This window comes from Thunnus albacares, chromosome 15 (assembly GCF_914725855.1).
Source record: "Thunnus albacares chromosome 15, fThuAlb1.1, whole genome shotgun sequence".
NCBI classification, from domain to species: domain Eukaryota; kingdom Metazoa; phylum Chordata; class Actinopteri; order Scombriformes; family Scombridae; genus Thunnus; species Thunnus albacares.
Window position 1 is genome coordinate 26,436,916 of NC_058120.1, and position 14,422 is coordinate 26,451,337.

Below are 14,422 nucleotides of genomic sequence, written 5' to 3' on the forward strand. Positions count from 1 at the left end.
TATGACACTCAAGTAAGATGGCGATGATGAATGTCAATAGTGTCTGACTATCATGTCACGTTCAAGTCATCCCAGACCGATTTAAAGTGTATGTGTTGAATATAATAAGTGGACTAATTAAATGTTGCTGTTACAAAATAAATATGAAGAAATTCATTGTATTGCTTGATAGCATTGAAGTGCACCAGTTGCACTTTCACTTTTGGAGGAACATCGAATATAATTTGTAGATATCCTTTAATCGTTGATTTTTATTTATTTATTGTGTGATTGCTGAACGCAATCACACATTGTTCTTCTCACTCTTTATTCTTATTCCGTCTTCCGTACGTTTTTGCCGCGTTTCAACTTCTGCATACTTTGTGCTATAAAAACCATTCAACTGTCAATCTGTGCAACTCATTCAGCAGATGTGTGCTTGTATTTTTCTGAAACGTAACATGTTTCAGCGATTTTATATTATCTTTTAAAACATTAAAATTTATAATGGCAGTCTATGGGACGAACCGTCCGACCGAGTTGGAACCTTGGTCACTTTGACACTCAACTGTTCGGAAGTCCCTTATCGTACAGACGCCATTCAATCTGTAAAATATTCACAAAACTTTGAACTTTCAAAGTTATCAGATTGTTTAGTGATATCTTTTGTAGTTTTTCAGCAATTTAAGCCCAAAGTCAGGGGTGTTTCAGACTTTCTCAGGTCTCACCAGTGTGTCATGTGATCAGGCACAGTGGAGAGCACAGATAATTTTAGACCAGAAATGTTTTTCTAAACTGCTGTCACTCCCACAATTTTAACTCCTCAAGCACATTTCTTGCCTCAGTATGTTGCCACAAACCTCCTCTCTCTCACAATGTAAATACATTTCACATAGGACTTACAGTTTTTGAGATCTGAACCTTAATTGATAGGGAGTCCCTGTCATGTTCTTATTGACTGCAATACAGTCTGCAGGATGTGTGTCTCCTCTCACTCCAGTTTCTTAAACTTACAGATTCTCTCTTCCTTCAAACACTTTTTACACATATCATTTCACATCTCATGTTAAACTAGTCTTGCTTTCACTAATGATGTACAAATCTCTGGGCTTAAAGCTCTAGTTTGAGACAAATACATTTTCCTCATCAAAATGGAGATTTTTTCCTCTCACTTTTGTGGGCTCCTTAGATGACAAGGTTGTGTGTTCGATACCTGCTCACTGCAGTGTTTCTCATAATATTGCTCTCATGTATAAAGTTGCTTCACATCCTCTATCATATACCATAAGTCAATTCCTCTCTAGCTTACTTTAACCTAAAATGTGGATTGATATGCTTGTTAAATAAATCTTTCATAAGCTATACTGTATGTCTGCATAGTCTAGTGGTTTAAGCTCATGTCACTTCTGAGCTTCTTTTAGATCCAAAGGTTGTGAGTTTGAGTCCCGCTTAGGGCAGAACACAGGAGAGTTGAAGGATGAAGGAGTCCAGGTGATGTCAATCTGCTTAATGAGCTGAGCTGAACTGCTCTTTTGTCAATTTCATGCAATTGACAGACTAAATAGCAGAATCTGGTCTGGCATTGCTGTGTGACATGTTAGCTCAGTGCATAGCATGTCTGTTTAACAAACATGAGAGTGTAGGTTTAATTCTGCCCATTGCAGATTTTAATCTTGCTAGATTTTTCAACACTCTTCAGCTTCCAGTTATGCAATCTGAGTCTGCTTTCAGCAATCACACGCAATTTCTACAGAAATTGCATTTTCTAGTTATTGTGTGATTTCTGGAAGCAATAACACATTGTTCTTCTCACCCTTTATTCTTATTCCGTCTTCTGTACGTTTTTTGCCGCATTTCAACTGCTGCATGCTGTTATAAAAACCATTCAACTGTCAATCTGTGCAGGCACAGTGGAGAGCACAGATAATTTTAGACCAGAAATGTTTTTCTGAACAGCTATCACTTCCACAATTTTAACTCCTCAAGCACATATTGCCTCAGTATGTTGCCACAAGCCTCCTCTCTCTAACAATGTAAATACATTTCACATAGGCCTTATAGTTTTTGAGCTCTGAACCTTAATTGATAGAGAGTCCCTGTCATGTTCTCATTGACTGCAATACAGTCTGCAAGATGTGTGTCTTCTCTCACTGCAGTTTCTTAAACTTACAGATTCTCTCTTCCTTCAAACACTTTTTACACATATAATTTATTTTCATGTTAAACTAGTCTTGCTTTCGCTAATGATGTACAAATCTCTGGGCTTCAAGCACTGGTTTGAGACAAATACATTTTCCTCATTAAAATGGAGATTTTTTCCTCTTGTTTTTGTGAATGTCTGTTGGCTCAGTGGTTTAGAACACTGTACTCTGATCAGCTTCACCTTAGATGACAAGGTTGTGTGTTTGATACCTCCTCACTGCAGTGCTACTCATAATGTTGCTGTCATGTACAAAGTTGCTTTCCATCTCTATCATGTACCATAAGTCAATTTCTCTCTAGCTTATTTTAACATTATTACCTAAAGTGTGGATTGCTATTCTTGTTAAATACATCTTTTCCAACTCTACAGGTCCAGTCTGAGTAATCCAGTGTTTTAAGCTCATGTCACGTCTCAACTCCTTTTAGATCCAAAGGTTGTGAGTTTGAGTCCTGCTTAGGGCAGAACTCAGTAGAGTTGAAGGATGAAGGACTCCAGGTGATGTCAATCTGCTTAATGAGCTGAGGTGAGCTTAACTGAACTGCTTTTTTGTCAATTTCATGCAATTGACAGACTAAATACCAAAATCTGACCTGGCATTGCTGTGTGACATGTTAGCTCAGTGCATAGCATGTCTGTCTTACAAACCTGAGGGTGTCATTTCAATTCCACTCATTGCTAATTTTAATCTTGGTAGATTTTTCAATACTCTTCAGCTTCCAGTTATGCAATCTAAATTCGCTTTCAGCAATCACACGCAATTTCTACAGAGATTGCATTTTCTAGTTTATTTTGGAAGTTTAAGAAGGCAGACTTTTATCTGAAATGTCAGAATATCAGTCTGCTATGAAATACTGTCAAATTTCGGGGGGGTAAGATGGTGATGATCGATGATGAATGTCAATAGTGTGTGACTATTATGTCACGTTCAAGTCATCCCAAACCGATTTAAAGTGTATGTGTTGAATATAATAAGTGGACTGATGAAGTGTCATTGTTACAAATTTAATATGAAGAAATTCATTGCATTGCTGGATGGTATCGATCAGTTTAAAGTGGACCAGCTTTCGCTTTTGGAGGAACATGGAAAATAACTTGTAGGTATCCTTTAATTGTGGATTGTTTAAGTTTAAGAGGGCAGAATTTTATCTGACATGTCAGGATATCAGTCTGATATGAAATACTGTCGAATAACTTTATTCTCAGTTGTACTTTTGTTGAAGGAAACAAACAACATAACTAAGAATAAAAGGGGATGTGATGAACCAAATCAGGAAGAGATTCTGCACTGTAAAAAAAAAAAGTTATTTCAAAGAAATTTACTGTATTATTTTACATGGTTTTTTTTGTTTTTTCTACATTAAGTTTAAATGCCATAAAAACACAGTAAATTATTTTTATTAAAAATATTCACCATAAAATAAAGGTTGTAATCTGTAAATTTAAAAAAAAAAATAAAATAAAAAAAAATTCAATTACTTAATGGTCTTGAATGTTAAATTACATTGAATCCTATGTAAAAAATACAAAAAATACACATCCTATTACTGAATGGAAAATTAAGGCAACTTTCTGTTTTTTTACAGCAAAACTTTAAATTAAATGAAAAAAAAATGTAAAAAAATAAATAGTAACAATACAGTAGAAAGTCTGGCAGCAAAAGTTGCCAAACAGTTAGCGTCAAATAACAGTAAAAAATCCTTTCGTTATTCTACAGAGAATTTTTTTAAAAATACAGATATTTACTGTAGACATTATCTGCATTTTTACAGTCCAACTATGGTAAAATAAAAATAAAAATTCATTATAAAATATTGCTAGAATGTTAAACAAATGTATAAATCTGCACAAAAAAGAAAAACATTGAAGAAATACCTTAAAATTACTTAATTTAAATGAAGGCTTGTTTTATACAGTATTCTTTTGTAAATTCATAGAATCCAATTTATCCTTAAGAATGTCACATCAAAGCACAGATTTCTGGATGGAAAACACAAAAACGTTATGTAAAATTATATTTAAATTACCCTCCTTTAACGCCCATTAATGGTGTCTTGAGAGTTTTAGGCTTTAATTGTATGTGATTATTTCATCTATTTACAGTAAATTCCTGGTAAATATTGGTTTTATACTGTACAAAAAATCATGTGAAAATGGCTTACAAAAACATAATTTTAATAATCATTACTTTATATAAATATTATTTGAAAGTAATTACAAGCAACTATCCAATATATCTACAGACTTTTCCAATTAATGTATGAGATTTACTGTATATAAACAGTATTTGACAGTAATTACAATTAACTATCCAATATATCCGTCTGACACTCCTCTTCAGAGGGAAATTTTTTATATATTCCTGTTGACTTGTTACATCTTTGTTCTGCAGCAGTTGATTTTCATTCCATGTGTCGCAGTGTGTTTCAGTCTTTAAAGGTATTGTAACTACGCTTTATATACTTTAATGAATCTTATTGCCAGCCTTAATATATCTTATTTAGGATTTAGCAGTAGAAATCAACCGTTAAAGTGTAATATATCTTCTTTTTTTTCACCAGTATTCCTACAACAGTATTAGTGTTAAAGCTATAATGTGTATTTATTCCACATTAAAATGTCTAAAAACTACTAGACCTATGATATATGTATTGTTGAGTTGTGTACTTACATTATCCCAAATGTTTCCAACAATTTTCAAACCCAGAGAAATCTGTAATTTAACCAAAGTAACGGACCGTTTCATTTGGTCGCCTGTCAATGGCGTCATACCCCTCTACCAAAGAGTTTAGTGCACAAGATGCATGTGTCGGCGTTGTGTTTGTCCCATGGATGTATAAAGAGAACTGGATACAGGAAGAGCACCAGGCTTTGAAGCAAATTTGACATAGCGGCCAAACCGTGTAATTACAACGTCACATGATGCACACTTGCCCAAAAGGACTTTTTCCCATAGACTTACATTGTGAAAGAGACGTCTGTAAATCAGCGGATACATTTTTGAGCATCACAACCCCCGCAAAATGACTTGTCTCACTATCAGAATTAAATCCATTCGGTCTGATCTCTTTTCAAAAGCCTAGAAAGCCACATGATTGAATTGTTTTATCCCCATTCAAGTTAGCCAGAGGGCTAAACTGGAAGTGGCAGACTTGGCCAGCGAAAGTCACTAGTGCGCATGCTCTATGGGCCACACAATGCGGAAGATCTGGGTACTTTCATACCTGGAGGTCGAATTTTTTTTTGCTGTTGGTGTGTTAATGAAGTTACCACTGCTGGTAAAGACAAATGAACTCAGGACATCTAGTGGTCACATCAGGCAGTGCAGAGTCTGACATGAGAACACAAAATAGACACAAACCTAAGTACATTCATGGTGTCAGTGAACTTCATAGACACAATCAGACAAGATTTATGTCTGTAGGGAAGGTGGGCTGATAATTGCAACTCATTAACACCAACATTCAGTCAACTCATGAATTGGGTTTCTGTTTGTCATTTTACTTATAGTAGTTGGGTGTGTTTGTGTGCAGGTGAACACTTGCAATGAATCAGTGTAAGGAGACAGAGGAGGGGGTCCATCCCTCTGAAACCCCTCTGTGTGGGCAACATGACAACCAGACCAAAGCTCAGAGGTGAGTTGAGGATCTCTGACTGTTTAAAATGACTTTTTCTCTGTGAGATTTCTCCTGTTTGCTCCTAAGTCAGAAATCAGCAGTGACATTGCTCCACTATCTTTAATCAAAATCAAAGATGTGTGTGTGTGTGTTGTGTTACAGCCCAGAGCAGCAGCAGACAGTTATTCCTTGTCTACATACCAGACTGTGTCGACAAGGAATAACTGTTCCTCCATTCAATACATCTCTGGTTTCAGCAGCTTGTTTTGTTAGCTGATCATATTTACATTTATCTTTTCTGTCACTTGTATCCACACTGACAAACACTTGAATCAGTAAATCACTTACTTTTCTTCAAGATCAAAATGAGCACAAATGTTAGAGCCAGAAATGATTCAGTGTGAACAGAAAACATTATTCCTGAACTTTTCTGATGTCTATCTGGTAGTTGTGTGTCTGGATGGCTGATATTCTCATGTTGGGTCTTCTTGATGAACTTTAGTTTTGTTTTTTCTTGATCTGCTTTGCTGTGGTTTCATTTACATCTTTATAACTAGAAACAGTGCGATCTATTTAATGGTAAAAAAATCCACTGTAGTCAACACGGAGAAAGTTCTATTTTTTATACTGATAAATGATCTTCCATCAAACTGCTCCGAGTGTAATAATAATAATAATAATAAGCAGCATCATTATAAAAAGAGAAGTTTTAGTCTATTATTTGTCTTTGAACATTTGACAGGATGTTACATCACTTTTTCCTGTTTTTTAGCATTCATCAACAAACAATCAGAAAACATCTGGTGAATCTGTCAACATCATTAAAATCATTCAGTGGACACAGAATCAAGAATAAATCTGACATTGATTTTATTTGCAGTCACTTTCTAATCATCTTTATTATCTGAACTTGTCAGTGTGATACTAGATTCTCCTCCATTATATGATTTCTCTGACGTATATCAGACGTTGATGAAGCAGAATTTTGTTTCCATTTCAGCAAATTTCCTATTATTTTATCCCTATTTATATATTTATATATTATTATATAACAATGATTATTACTTGCAGCTGGGTGGACTTCAGTGAATCTCCCTCCTCAGTTTCAAAGACGGACGTTGCAACAGATGATGGTGATTCAGTCTTGTCTTCAGACAGTGGGTGAGTCAAACCTGTAACTCACATATACATTCTTTCACACATTTTTTGCAATATATTGATGAAACTGTCAACATAATTATAACTCTCTGTGAGACGAGGAGAGAAATCATTCAGTGACCACAGAATCAAGAATAAATCTGGCATTGATTTTATTTGTAATCACTTTAAAAGTATCTTCATCATCACTTCATCACTTGTCAATGTGATACTAGATTCTCCTCCATTATATGATTTCTTTGATGTACCAAACATTGACGTAGCAGAATTCTGTTTCCATTTCATTCAATTTCAGTCAAAAAGGAATACAAATTAGAAAAATATGTTGAATATAATCTGTCTGAAAGTAAAAGATCACTGTGCAGCGATAAGTCAATTTATGTTCTGTGTTTTTAATCAGGGAAAATGAAAAGACAAGCCCCCCCACCACCCAGGAGCTTGTTGTTGGATGTAGTGTTGGGATGGAAACAAAGTCAACAAACCCGGCAGTGGCTGTCCCGACTAGTCTGCTTTCAACTATCCAGCCTGCAAACGCTTCAACTCATCCTCTCCCTGCAACAAGAGACAAAGTTAAAAGGAAATGGGGAACAAAGATGTTCAGAAGGGTCCAAGCAGTGACCTCATTTAGGATCCTAGTGGCCTGAGGGTAGAAGCGCTTCCTGAGCCTTTCAGTGCTGGCCTGGTGTGTCCAGTCCCTTCCTCCCAACTGCAGCAGGGACAAAATGGGTGGTTGGGATCCTTAATGATTCTCCTTGGCTTATCATTATGGTGCCTGGTCTAAATATCCTTTAGGCACGGTAAAGCACCGCCTCTTGTATGTTCAGCCGAACAAACCACTCTTTGCAAGGCCTTGTGGCTTTGTTCGATGCTGTTTCTGTACCAGGCAGGGATGTTTCCACAAAGAAAGTGTAATTACCACGTTAAAATCCTTAAAATGACATCTCCTCCTTCTCTCTTATTGAAAAATGCAGAATCTGTGAATATGCAAATATATTAAATTTCCTGCTGGAGACAAGATGTCTCCTTTGCTGTAAAGTCAATTCTCAGCGTATGTGCACTGGAGGATTCAAGTTTCCACATCACACTTGTGTAGGTTAATTATTTCCTATTATTTCATCTCTATTTATATATTTATATATTATAACATAACAATGATTATTATTTGCAGCCGGCCGGACTTCAGTGAATCTCCCTCCTCGGATTCAAAGAAGGTTGCAACAGTTGATGATATTTCAGTCTGGTCTTCAGACAGTGGGTGAGTCAAACCTGTAACTCACATATTGATTCTTTAACACACGTTTTGCAATATATTGATGAAACTGTCAACATAATTATAACTCTGTGTGAGAAGAGGAGAGAAATCATTCAAGTGGCCACAGAATCAAGAATAAATCTGTTATTGATTTTATTCATAATCACTTTATAAGCATCTTCATCATCACTTCGTCACTTGTCAGTGTGATACTAAATTCTCCTCCATTATATAATTTCTCTGATGCACCAAACGTTGATGTAGCAGAATTTTGTTGTTGTTTCTCTTTCAGTTTCAATTTCCTATTAATAACATCCATATTTATATATTTATACATTATAAATATATTAGATTGTTGTTCATTTCACATTTATTATTCCTGGAGGTTTACATTTTTCCCACAAATAAATTGAATTTATAATTATATATGTTCTTGCAGAATAACATACCACTGAATAAACTGTAAGAATTATTTAAAGTATGTACAATATGGCAGATCCATATCATCAATCCATATCTCTGATTGGTTATTCCTTCATGTGATCACTTGAGAGTTGCTCTTACTGTAAATGTTACTTTTACACTTTGCTTTAAGTTGTCTCTTGATAAATGTGTCTTATTGTTCAGACTCAGCAAACAGTTGTTTTACTCTACATTGAGTCTGTGGAACAAAATGTTGTTGGTTCATATTAATTTTTATATGGAACCATTTTAATTGTCTTGTTTATTTGAGACTGTTTTTACAGCCACATACATATTAACTAACTATTGAAGACAATCTGAATATATCATATATCTCCTTCCATGTGTTCTTATGTCTCTGTCTGAACGCCACCTCCTGCCAACTCCTTACAACATCTCTGATCTCCTAAATATCAGTACAGATAGAAGTGATTTCCTCAGTTAAGAAAGTTGATCAAATGTTTTGTGGTCCTTGTCCTAAAAGTGGAACCAAATTTGCATCAGTGTGAGAATTTTTGTCCAGTTGGTAGTGATTTCCTTCTCTGAGATGTTTGATAAATATAGACCTGGACCAGCTTTGCTTCTCTGTTGCTTATTTTCTTCCAAAAAAATCATTTATCATGTCTTTTGTTTGAAATAATGTCTATATTTATATGTATATGATGGTACAAGATTAATGTTACGGTGAGAAGTAGGTGGAAACTACTTTAAAAACTTGTGTGACAAAAGAAGATAAATCATTCAGTCATTTCATGTTTGTGCTTCCTTTCTTGTCTAACAGAGTCTTTGTGGATAGAGGATCCTCTGAAACCAGCTGTGTGTCCATGAAGAGTGACCGCTCACAAGGTGTCATTATAAACTTTAAAGGGTAAGGGCCTGAATAAACCAGGAACTTAAAACATTATTATTCACAGTGAATTAAATCTAATCCTATGGAGTCATCATGATCAGTGGATATGGTTGAGTGATCTATGCTTCCACCTCTGAAAGTAAAAGATCACTGTGCAGAGAAAAGATGTGGCATACTGACTCAGCATTTTGAAACTGTGTGCTGTGTAAATTATATTCTGTGTTTTTTAAGGAAAAAGGAAAATACGAGCTCCTCCACCACCCAGGAGCTTGTTGTTGGAAGTAGTGCTGGGATGGAAACAAAGTCAACACCAGTGGCTGTCCCGACTCGTCTGCTTACAACTATCCAGCCTGCAGACGCTTCAACTCATCCTCTCCCTGCAACAAGAGACAAAGCTAAAAGCAAATGGGGAACAAAGATGTTCAGAAGGGTCCGAACCATGTTCAGGAGAAACGAGGAGTAAGTTGCATGGGGGTTTTCTACAACTTTGTACTTCTACTCCACAACAAGTACTTTTTACTTCACTACATTTATTTGATAGTTTTACACAAATGAAAACATGCTAAGCTTATAATAATACAACACAAATAACAAATAAACTTCTCATGGTTTCATTCAATAAAATGATCACAAAACAAAGGAAATATTTCCTCTCCCATTAATCATCTCACAACCCCTCAGTAGGCTTGATTACTGTAACAGTGTCTTCACAGGTCTCCCTAAAAAATCCATTAGACAGCTGCAGCTGATTCAGAACGCTGCTGCTCGAGTCCTCACTAAGAAGAAAGTGGATCATATGACTCCAGTTCTCAGATCTTTACACTGCTTCCTGTCTGTCAAAGTATCGATTTCAAAATACTACTGTTGGTTTCTAAAGCTCTGAATGGTTTAAGGTCAAAATACATTTTGGATCTTCTGCTACGTTATACACCACCCAATCAATCAATCAATCAATCAATCAACCAGCGTTTGAAACGATTGACCATGACATCCTAATCAATGGTCTTGAAAAGTGGGTTGGTCTTTCTGACTGTGTGTTAAACTGGTTCAAAACTTACATCAAAGGGAGAATGTTTTATATCAGCCTTGGAGATCATGTGTCTTAGAAATATGACAACTGCTATGGGGTTCCTCAATGGAGCTGTTTCGGTCCGTTATTATTCTCACTGTACATGCTGCCACTTGGTGACATCATCAGAAAGCACAATGTATGTTTCCGTAGTTTCGCCGATGATACACAACTCTACATATCCGTAGAACTGAATGATGCTGCAGCTATAAACTCCATGCTCAACTGTCTATTAGTCATAAATAAATGGATGAGCAATAACTCCTTAAAATTAAATGAGAATAAAATTGAAATCCTTCTCGTTGTCCCCAAAACAAAAAGAGAATTGCTGTTTAATAATCCGGGAAATTAACTCCCTGGATTAAATCTGAGGTCACAAGTCTTGGTGTTATCTTAGATTCAGATATAAACTTCAGTTCACACATCAACAAGGTGACGAAAACATCATTTTTTAACCTTTTGCCATTCAAACATAGCAAAAGCACAACCATTTATAAATCAAAAAGATGCCTGAGAAACAGCTCGTGCCTTCATCTCAAACGGGTTAGACTACTGTAATGCACTTTTTACTGGCCTCCCAAAAAAAGTCACAGCTCATCCAAAACTCTGCAGCTCAGCTATTAACCAGAACCAAGAGAAGAGAACACATTAGTCCAGTTTAAGCTGCTCTGCACTGGCTTCCTGTAACATTTAGAATTTACTTTAAGGTCTTCCTCCTTACATACAAAGGACCAAACTATATCACCAAATCCCTTGTTACCTATCTGCCTCCAAGAACACTGTGATCATCTGCTGCTGGTTTATTGGAGGTTCCTTTGTCTGTTACACTCTCAAACTATGGAACACACTACTCATAGATATCAGAGAAGCCAGCTCACTAGATACTCGCTAGATTTAAGCTTTAATAAAAGTTTAAAACATATCTCTTTACCCAAGTATTTCAATATGCATTCTATGTATTTTAGTTTCACATTATCAATTGGGTGTTATTTTTATTTTATTTTCCATCTTATGTTGCATTAATGTTTTTTACATGCTTTTGTGTTTTGTGTTATGGTCTTTTTCATGTGTATTTTTTTTTTTTAATTGTAATGATATATGTTTATGTGTATGATTATTTAAATACATGAACAGTATAAGGCTTAGTTCAGAATGCCAAAGTCAAGGAATTTCTAATTTCCTTGCTCTGATTTGGCTGCTATTTTGTCTTCTTAATGTCCCCCTCCACTGGAAAATATGTTTTTCTTGTTGTTCCTTCAGTTGGATGTTTGAGCTTCACTGTACAGAATGATGTATGTGCAGAGTTTGACACTAGAAGGCTGTTTTCACATTTATCCGCTGAAAGTGGAAAGTTTCTCTGAGCTCACTGAAAATCTCATTTTAAGGGGCAGGCCTACAAGCAGGATTGGTGACATCACAAATAGTTTGGAAGCAAATCCTGGTCCAGTATTCAGTTTACACAAGTGAGATGTGGAACCTTAAAGCCTCCAGTGCACAAACACTGAGAATTGACTTCACAGTGAAGCAGGAGACACCTTGTGTCCAGCAGTTAAACTTTTAAAATGAAATATATTTGCATATTTATAGACTCTATTTTTTAAGAGGGAGAAGGAAGAGATGTAATTTTAAGGATTTTAACAAGATAATTGAACTTTTTTGTGGAAAAACCATATCATTCACAAACCATAGCAGAGTATTTTACATACATAAATACTTATAACATATCTGTATAAAAAATAAATAAATAAATAAGTAAGTAAATAAAAAATAAATATGCCTTAACAAAAGGGAACTTTGGACATCAAGAGGCAAAGCCCCCTCTGTACATTCCTGACTGAATGTAATCCGAGATTTTGCAGAAACATCAGTAGGATTACTGATGTTCAGATTGTTGTTCACAGCTGCTGTGTGTCAGATTCTTTCCTTTGACTTTATTAATACCTGCAGCATCACACAGCAGCAGAAACGATAAATGCATCTTTAAACTGACAGAGAGATGTGCGCATTTACGCATGTGGCACAGCAACAGTAACTTCATTAACAACAGGATGGTAATTATTAATGTTCTGTGTTGTGCTATACACCAGACTGGTCAGCCAGATGTTACACACTGATTCCAGGTTTATACAGTTGAATTGTTTGTAATAAAACAGCCCTTCTGGATCAATCATGAGCTCCATTAGGCACAAAATGACATTTCAGTTTGAGGGCATTTTGGGTAAACAGCTGCATGTATTTTTGACACTCAAGTAAGATGGTGATGATGAAAGTCGATAGTGTCTGACTATCATGTCTCGTTCAATTAATCCCTGTTGCTGGTTCGCTTTCAAGGAGGTACCAATGATGGCTCAGACGATGAGAAAACTTCAGTGTGGTGATTTTTTATTCACACAAAGTTCCCAAACAAGAGTGGCAAAAATATTTACAGTGCAGAGGTGGAAAACACCTAATAACAAAAAAAAGTATTTACAAGACAGGTTTCACACTGGCAGCTCGTCACCCACATTGCTACTCAGTCAAGAACCAAAAACCCAACAACCCTAAATGAGCAGAGCTCCCCTTATATCCTCTTAGCCCCTCCCCCGGGCAAACCAATTAACAAATTATAGCGTCCTACGGTCAAATTTGGCAACACAACAAACATAAAATCAGAAATCAATGATATACTTTGCATGGCACTAATCGCCCTCCATACCGGATTATGTGACCTATGTCAAATAGAGGAGTCAGTGGAACATATCATTTTGCACTGCAATAATTGTTCTCGAGAGCGAGAAGTATTAAAGAGAGAAATCAGGAAGATTGGAGGGGAAGAATTGAGTTTGAAAAGTATATTTACAACTGGGTTAGGGAGTTTATTTCACTACTTGAAAGAAACAGGATTGATCAACAGAATTTAGTATTCAGGACATCTTCCTTTTGGGTAAGAAGAAGAAGGAAGAATGCCTCAGTTTGGCCCATGCCCGGAGGCAACCGGAGGCAGCGGCAGCAGGTAAGTGTGTATGTGTGTGTGTCGCGTCAGCGCCGAGTGTGCACCCTCGAACGCCTAGCAGGAAGAAAAGAGTTCGGACAGTGGGGAAAAGTTTGTGGAAGTGCAGGACCGCGGGACACAAGTGCAGGTCTGCAAGAAACATTTTTAACCGGAGTATGGCTCCGCAGGAACAGTGGGAGCGCTGCGCGCTGTGCGCTCCCGGCACCGGCGCTCTCTCTCCAGCCAAGAGAGAGAGAAACGCACGCCGGTTAGGAACCAAAGGACATAACTAAGAAGAAAAGGGGAAGTGACGAACTAAACCAGGAAGAGACTCTGGTTTCTGTTGACTCATTACAGTTCTGTTCTGCCGCAGTTGAACTTGCACTCCTGTGTCGCAGTGTGTTTCACTCTTTAAAGGTATTGTAACTACGCTTTATATACTTTCATGAATCTTCTTGCCAGCCTTGATATATCGTATATAGGATTTAGCAGTAGAAATCAACCGTTAAAGTGGAATATTTTCATTTTCAGCAGTATAACAGTATTTCCGTTATTCGTCAAATCCAAGGGGGAAAATATGTCGCAGCTCAAAATAAACGCATACAGGATGTATTCAGGATGCAGACAGTAAAGTTATTTAACAACGAGCAGAGGCTGTTTTCAGTGTTTCAGGCTTTTCTCCACATTTCAGCACAGAGATTTGTCCATAATACAATCTTGAAGAGAACGCACAAGTTTGTGTGGCTTTAGTTAGCGGAGGTGCAAACAGAGCTCTCCAAAATCACAGTTTAGTTTTGGTGATGATCAACTTCAGGTTATAGAAATATGTAAATGTTTATAGATGTGTTTGTTATATTTTAGATA

General features: G+C 36.4%; 1 protein-coding gene across 1 annotated transcript in view; it reads left to right on the forward strand.

Annotated features, from left to right (window-relative positions):
- The window catches only part of LOC122998243, a 171,533-nt gene that overhangs the window by 43,760 nt on the left and 113,351 nt on the right, over positions 1-14,422 (forward strand). Inside the window, exons 12-14 of the mRNA XM_044375019.1 lie at positions 6,868-6,957; positions 9,450-9,536; positions 9,750-9,821. Coding sequence (XP_044230954.1) covers positions 6,868-6,957; positions 9,450-9,536; positions 9,750-9,821 — 249 coding nt within the window. The remainder of the gene's footprint in view (positions 1-6,867; positions 6,958-9,449; positions 9,537-9,749; positions 9,822-14,422) is intronic.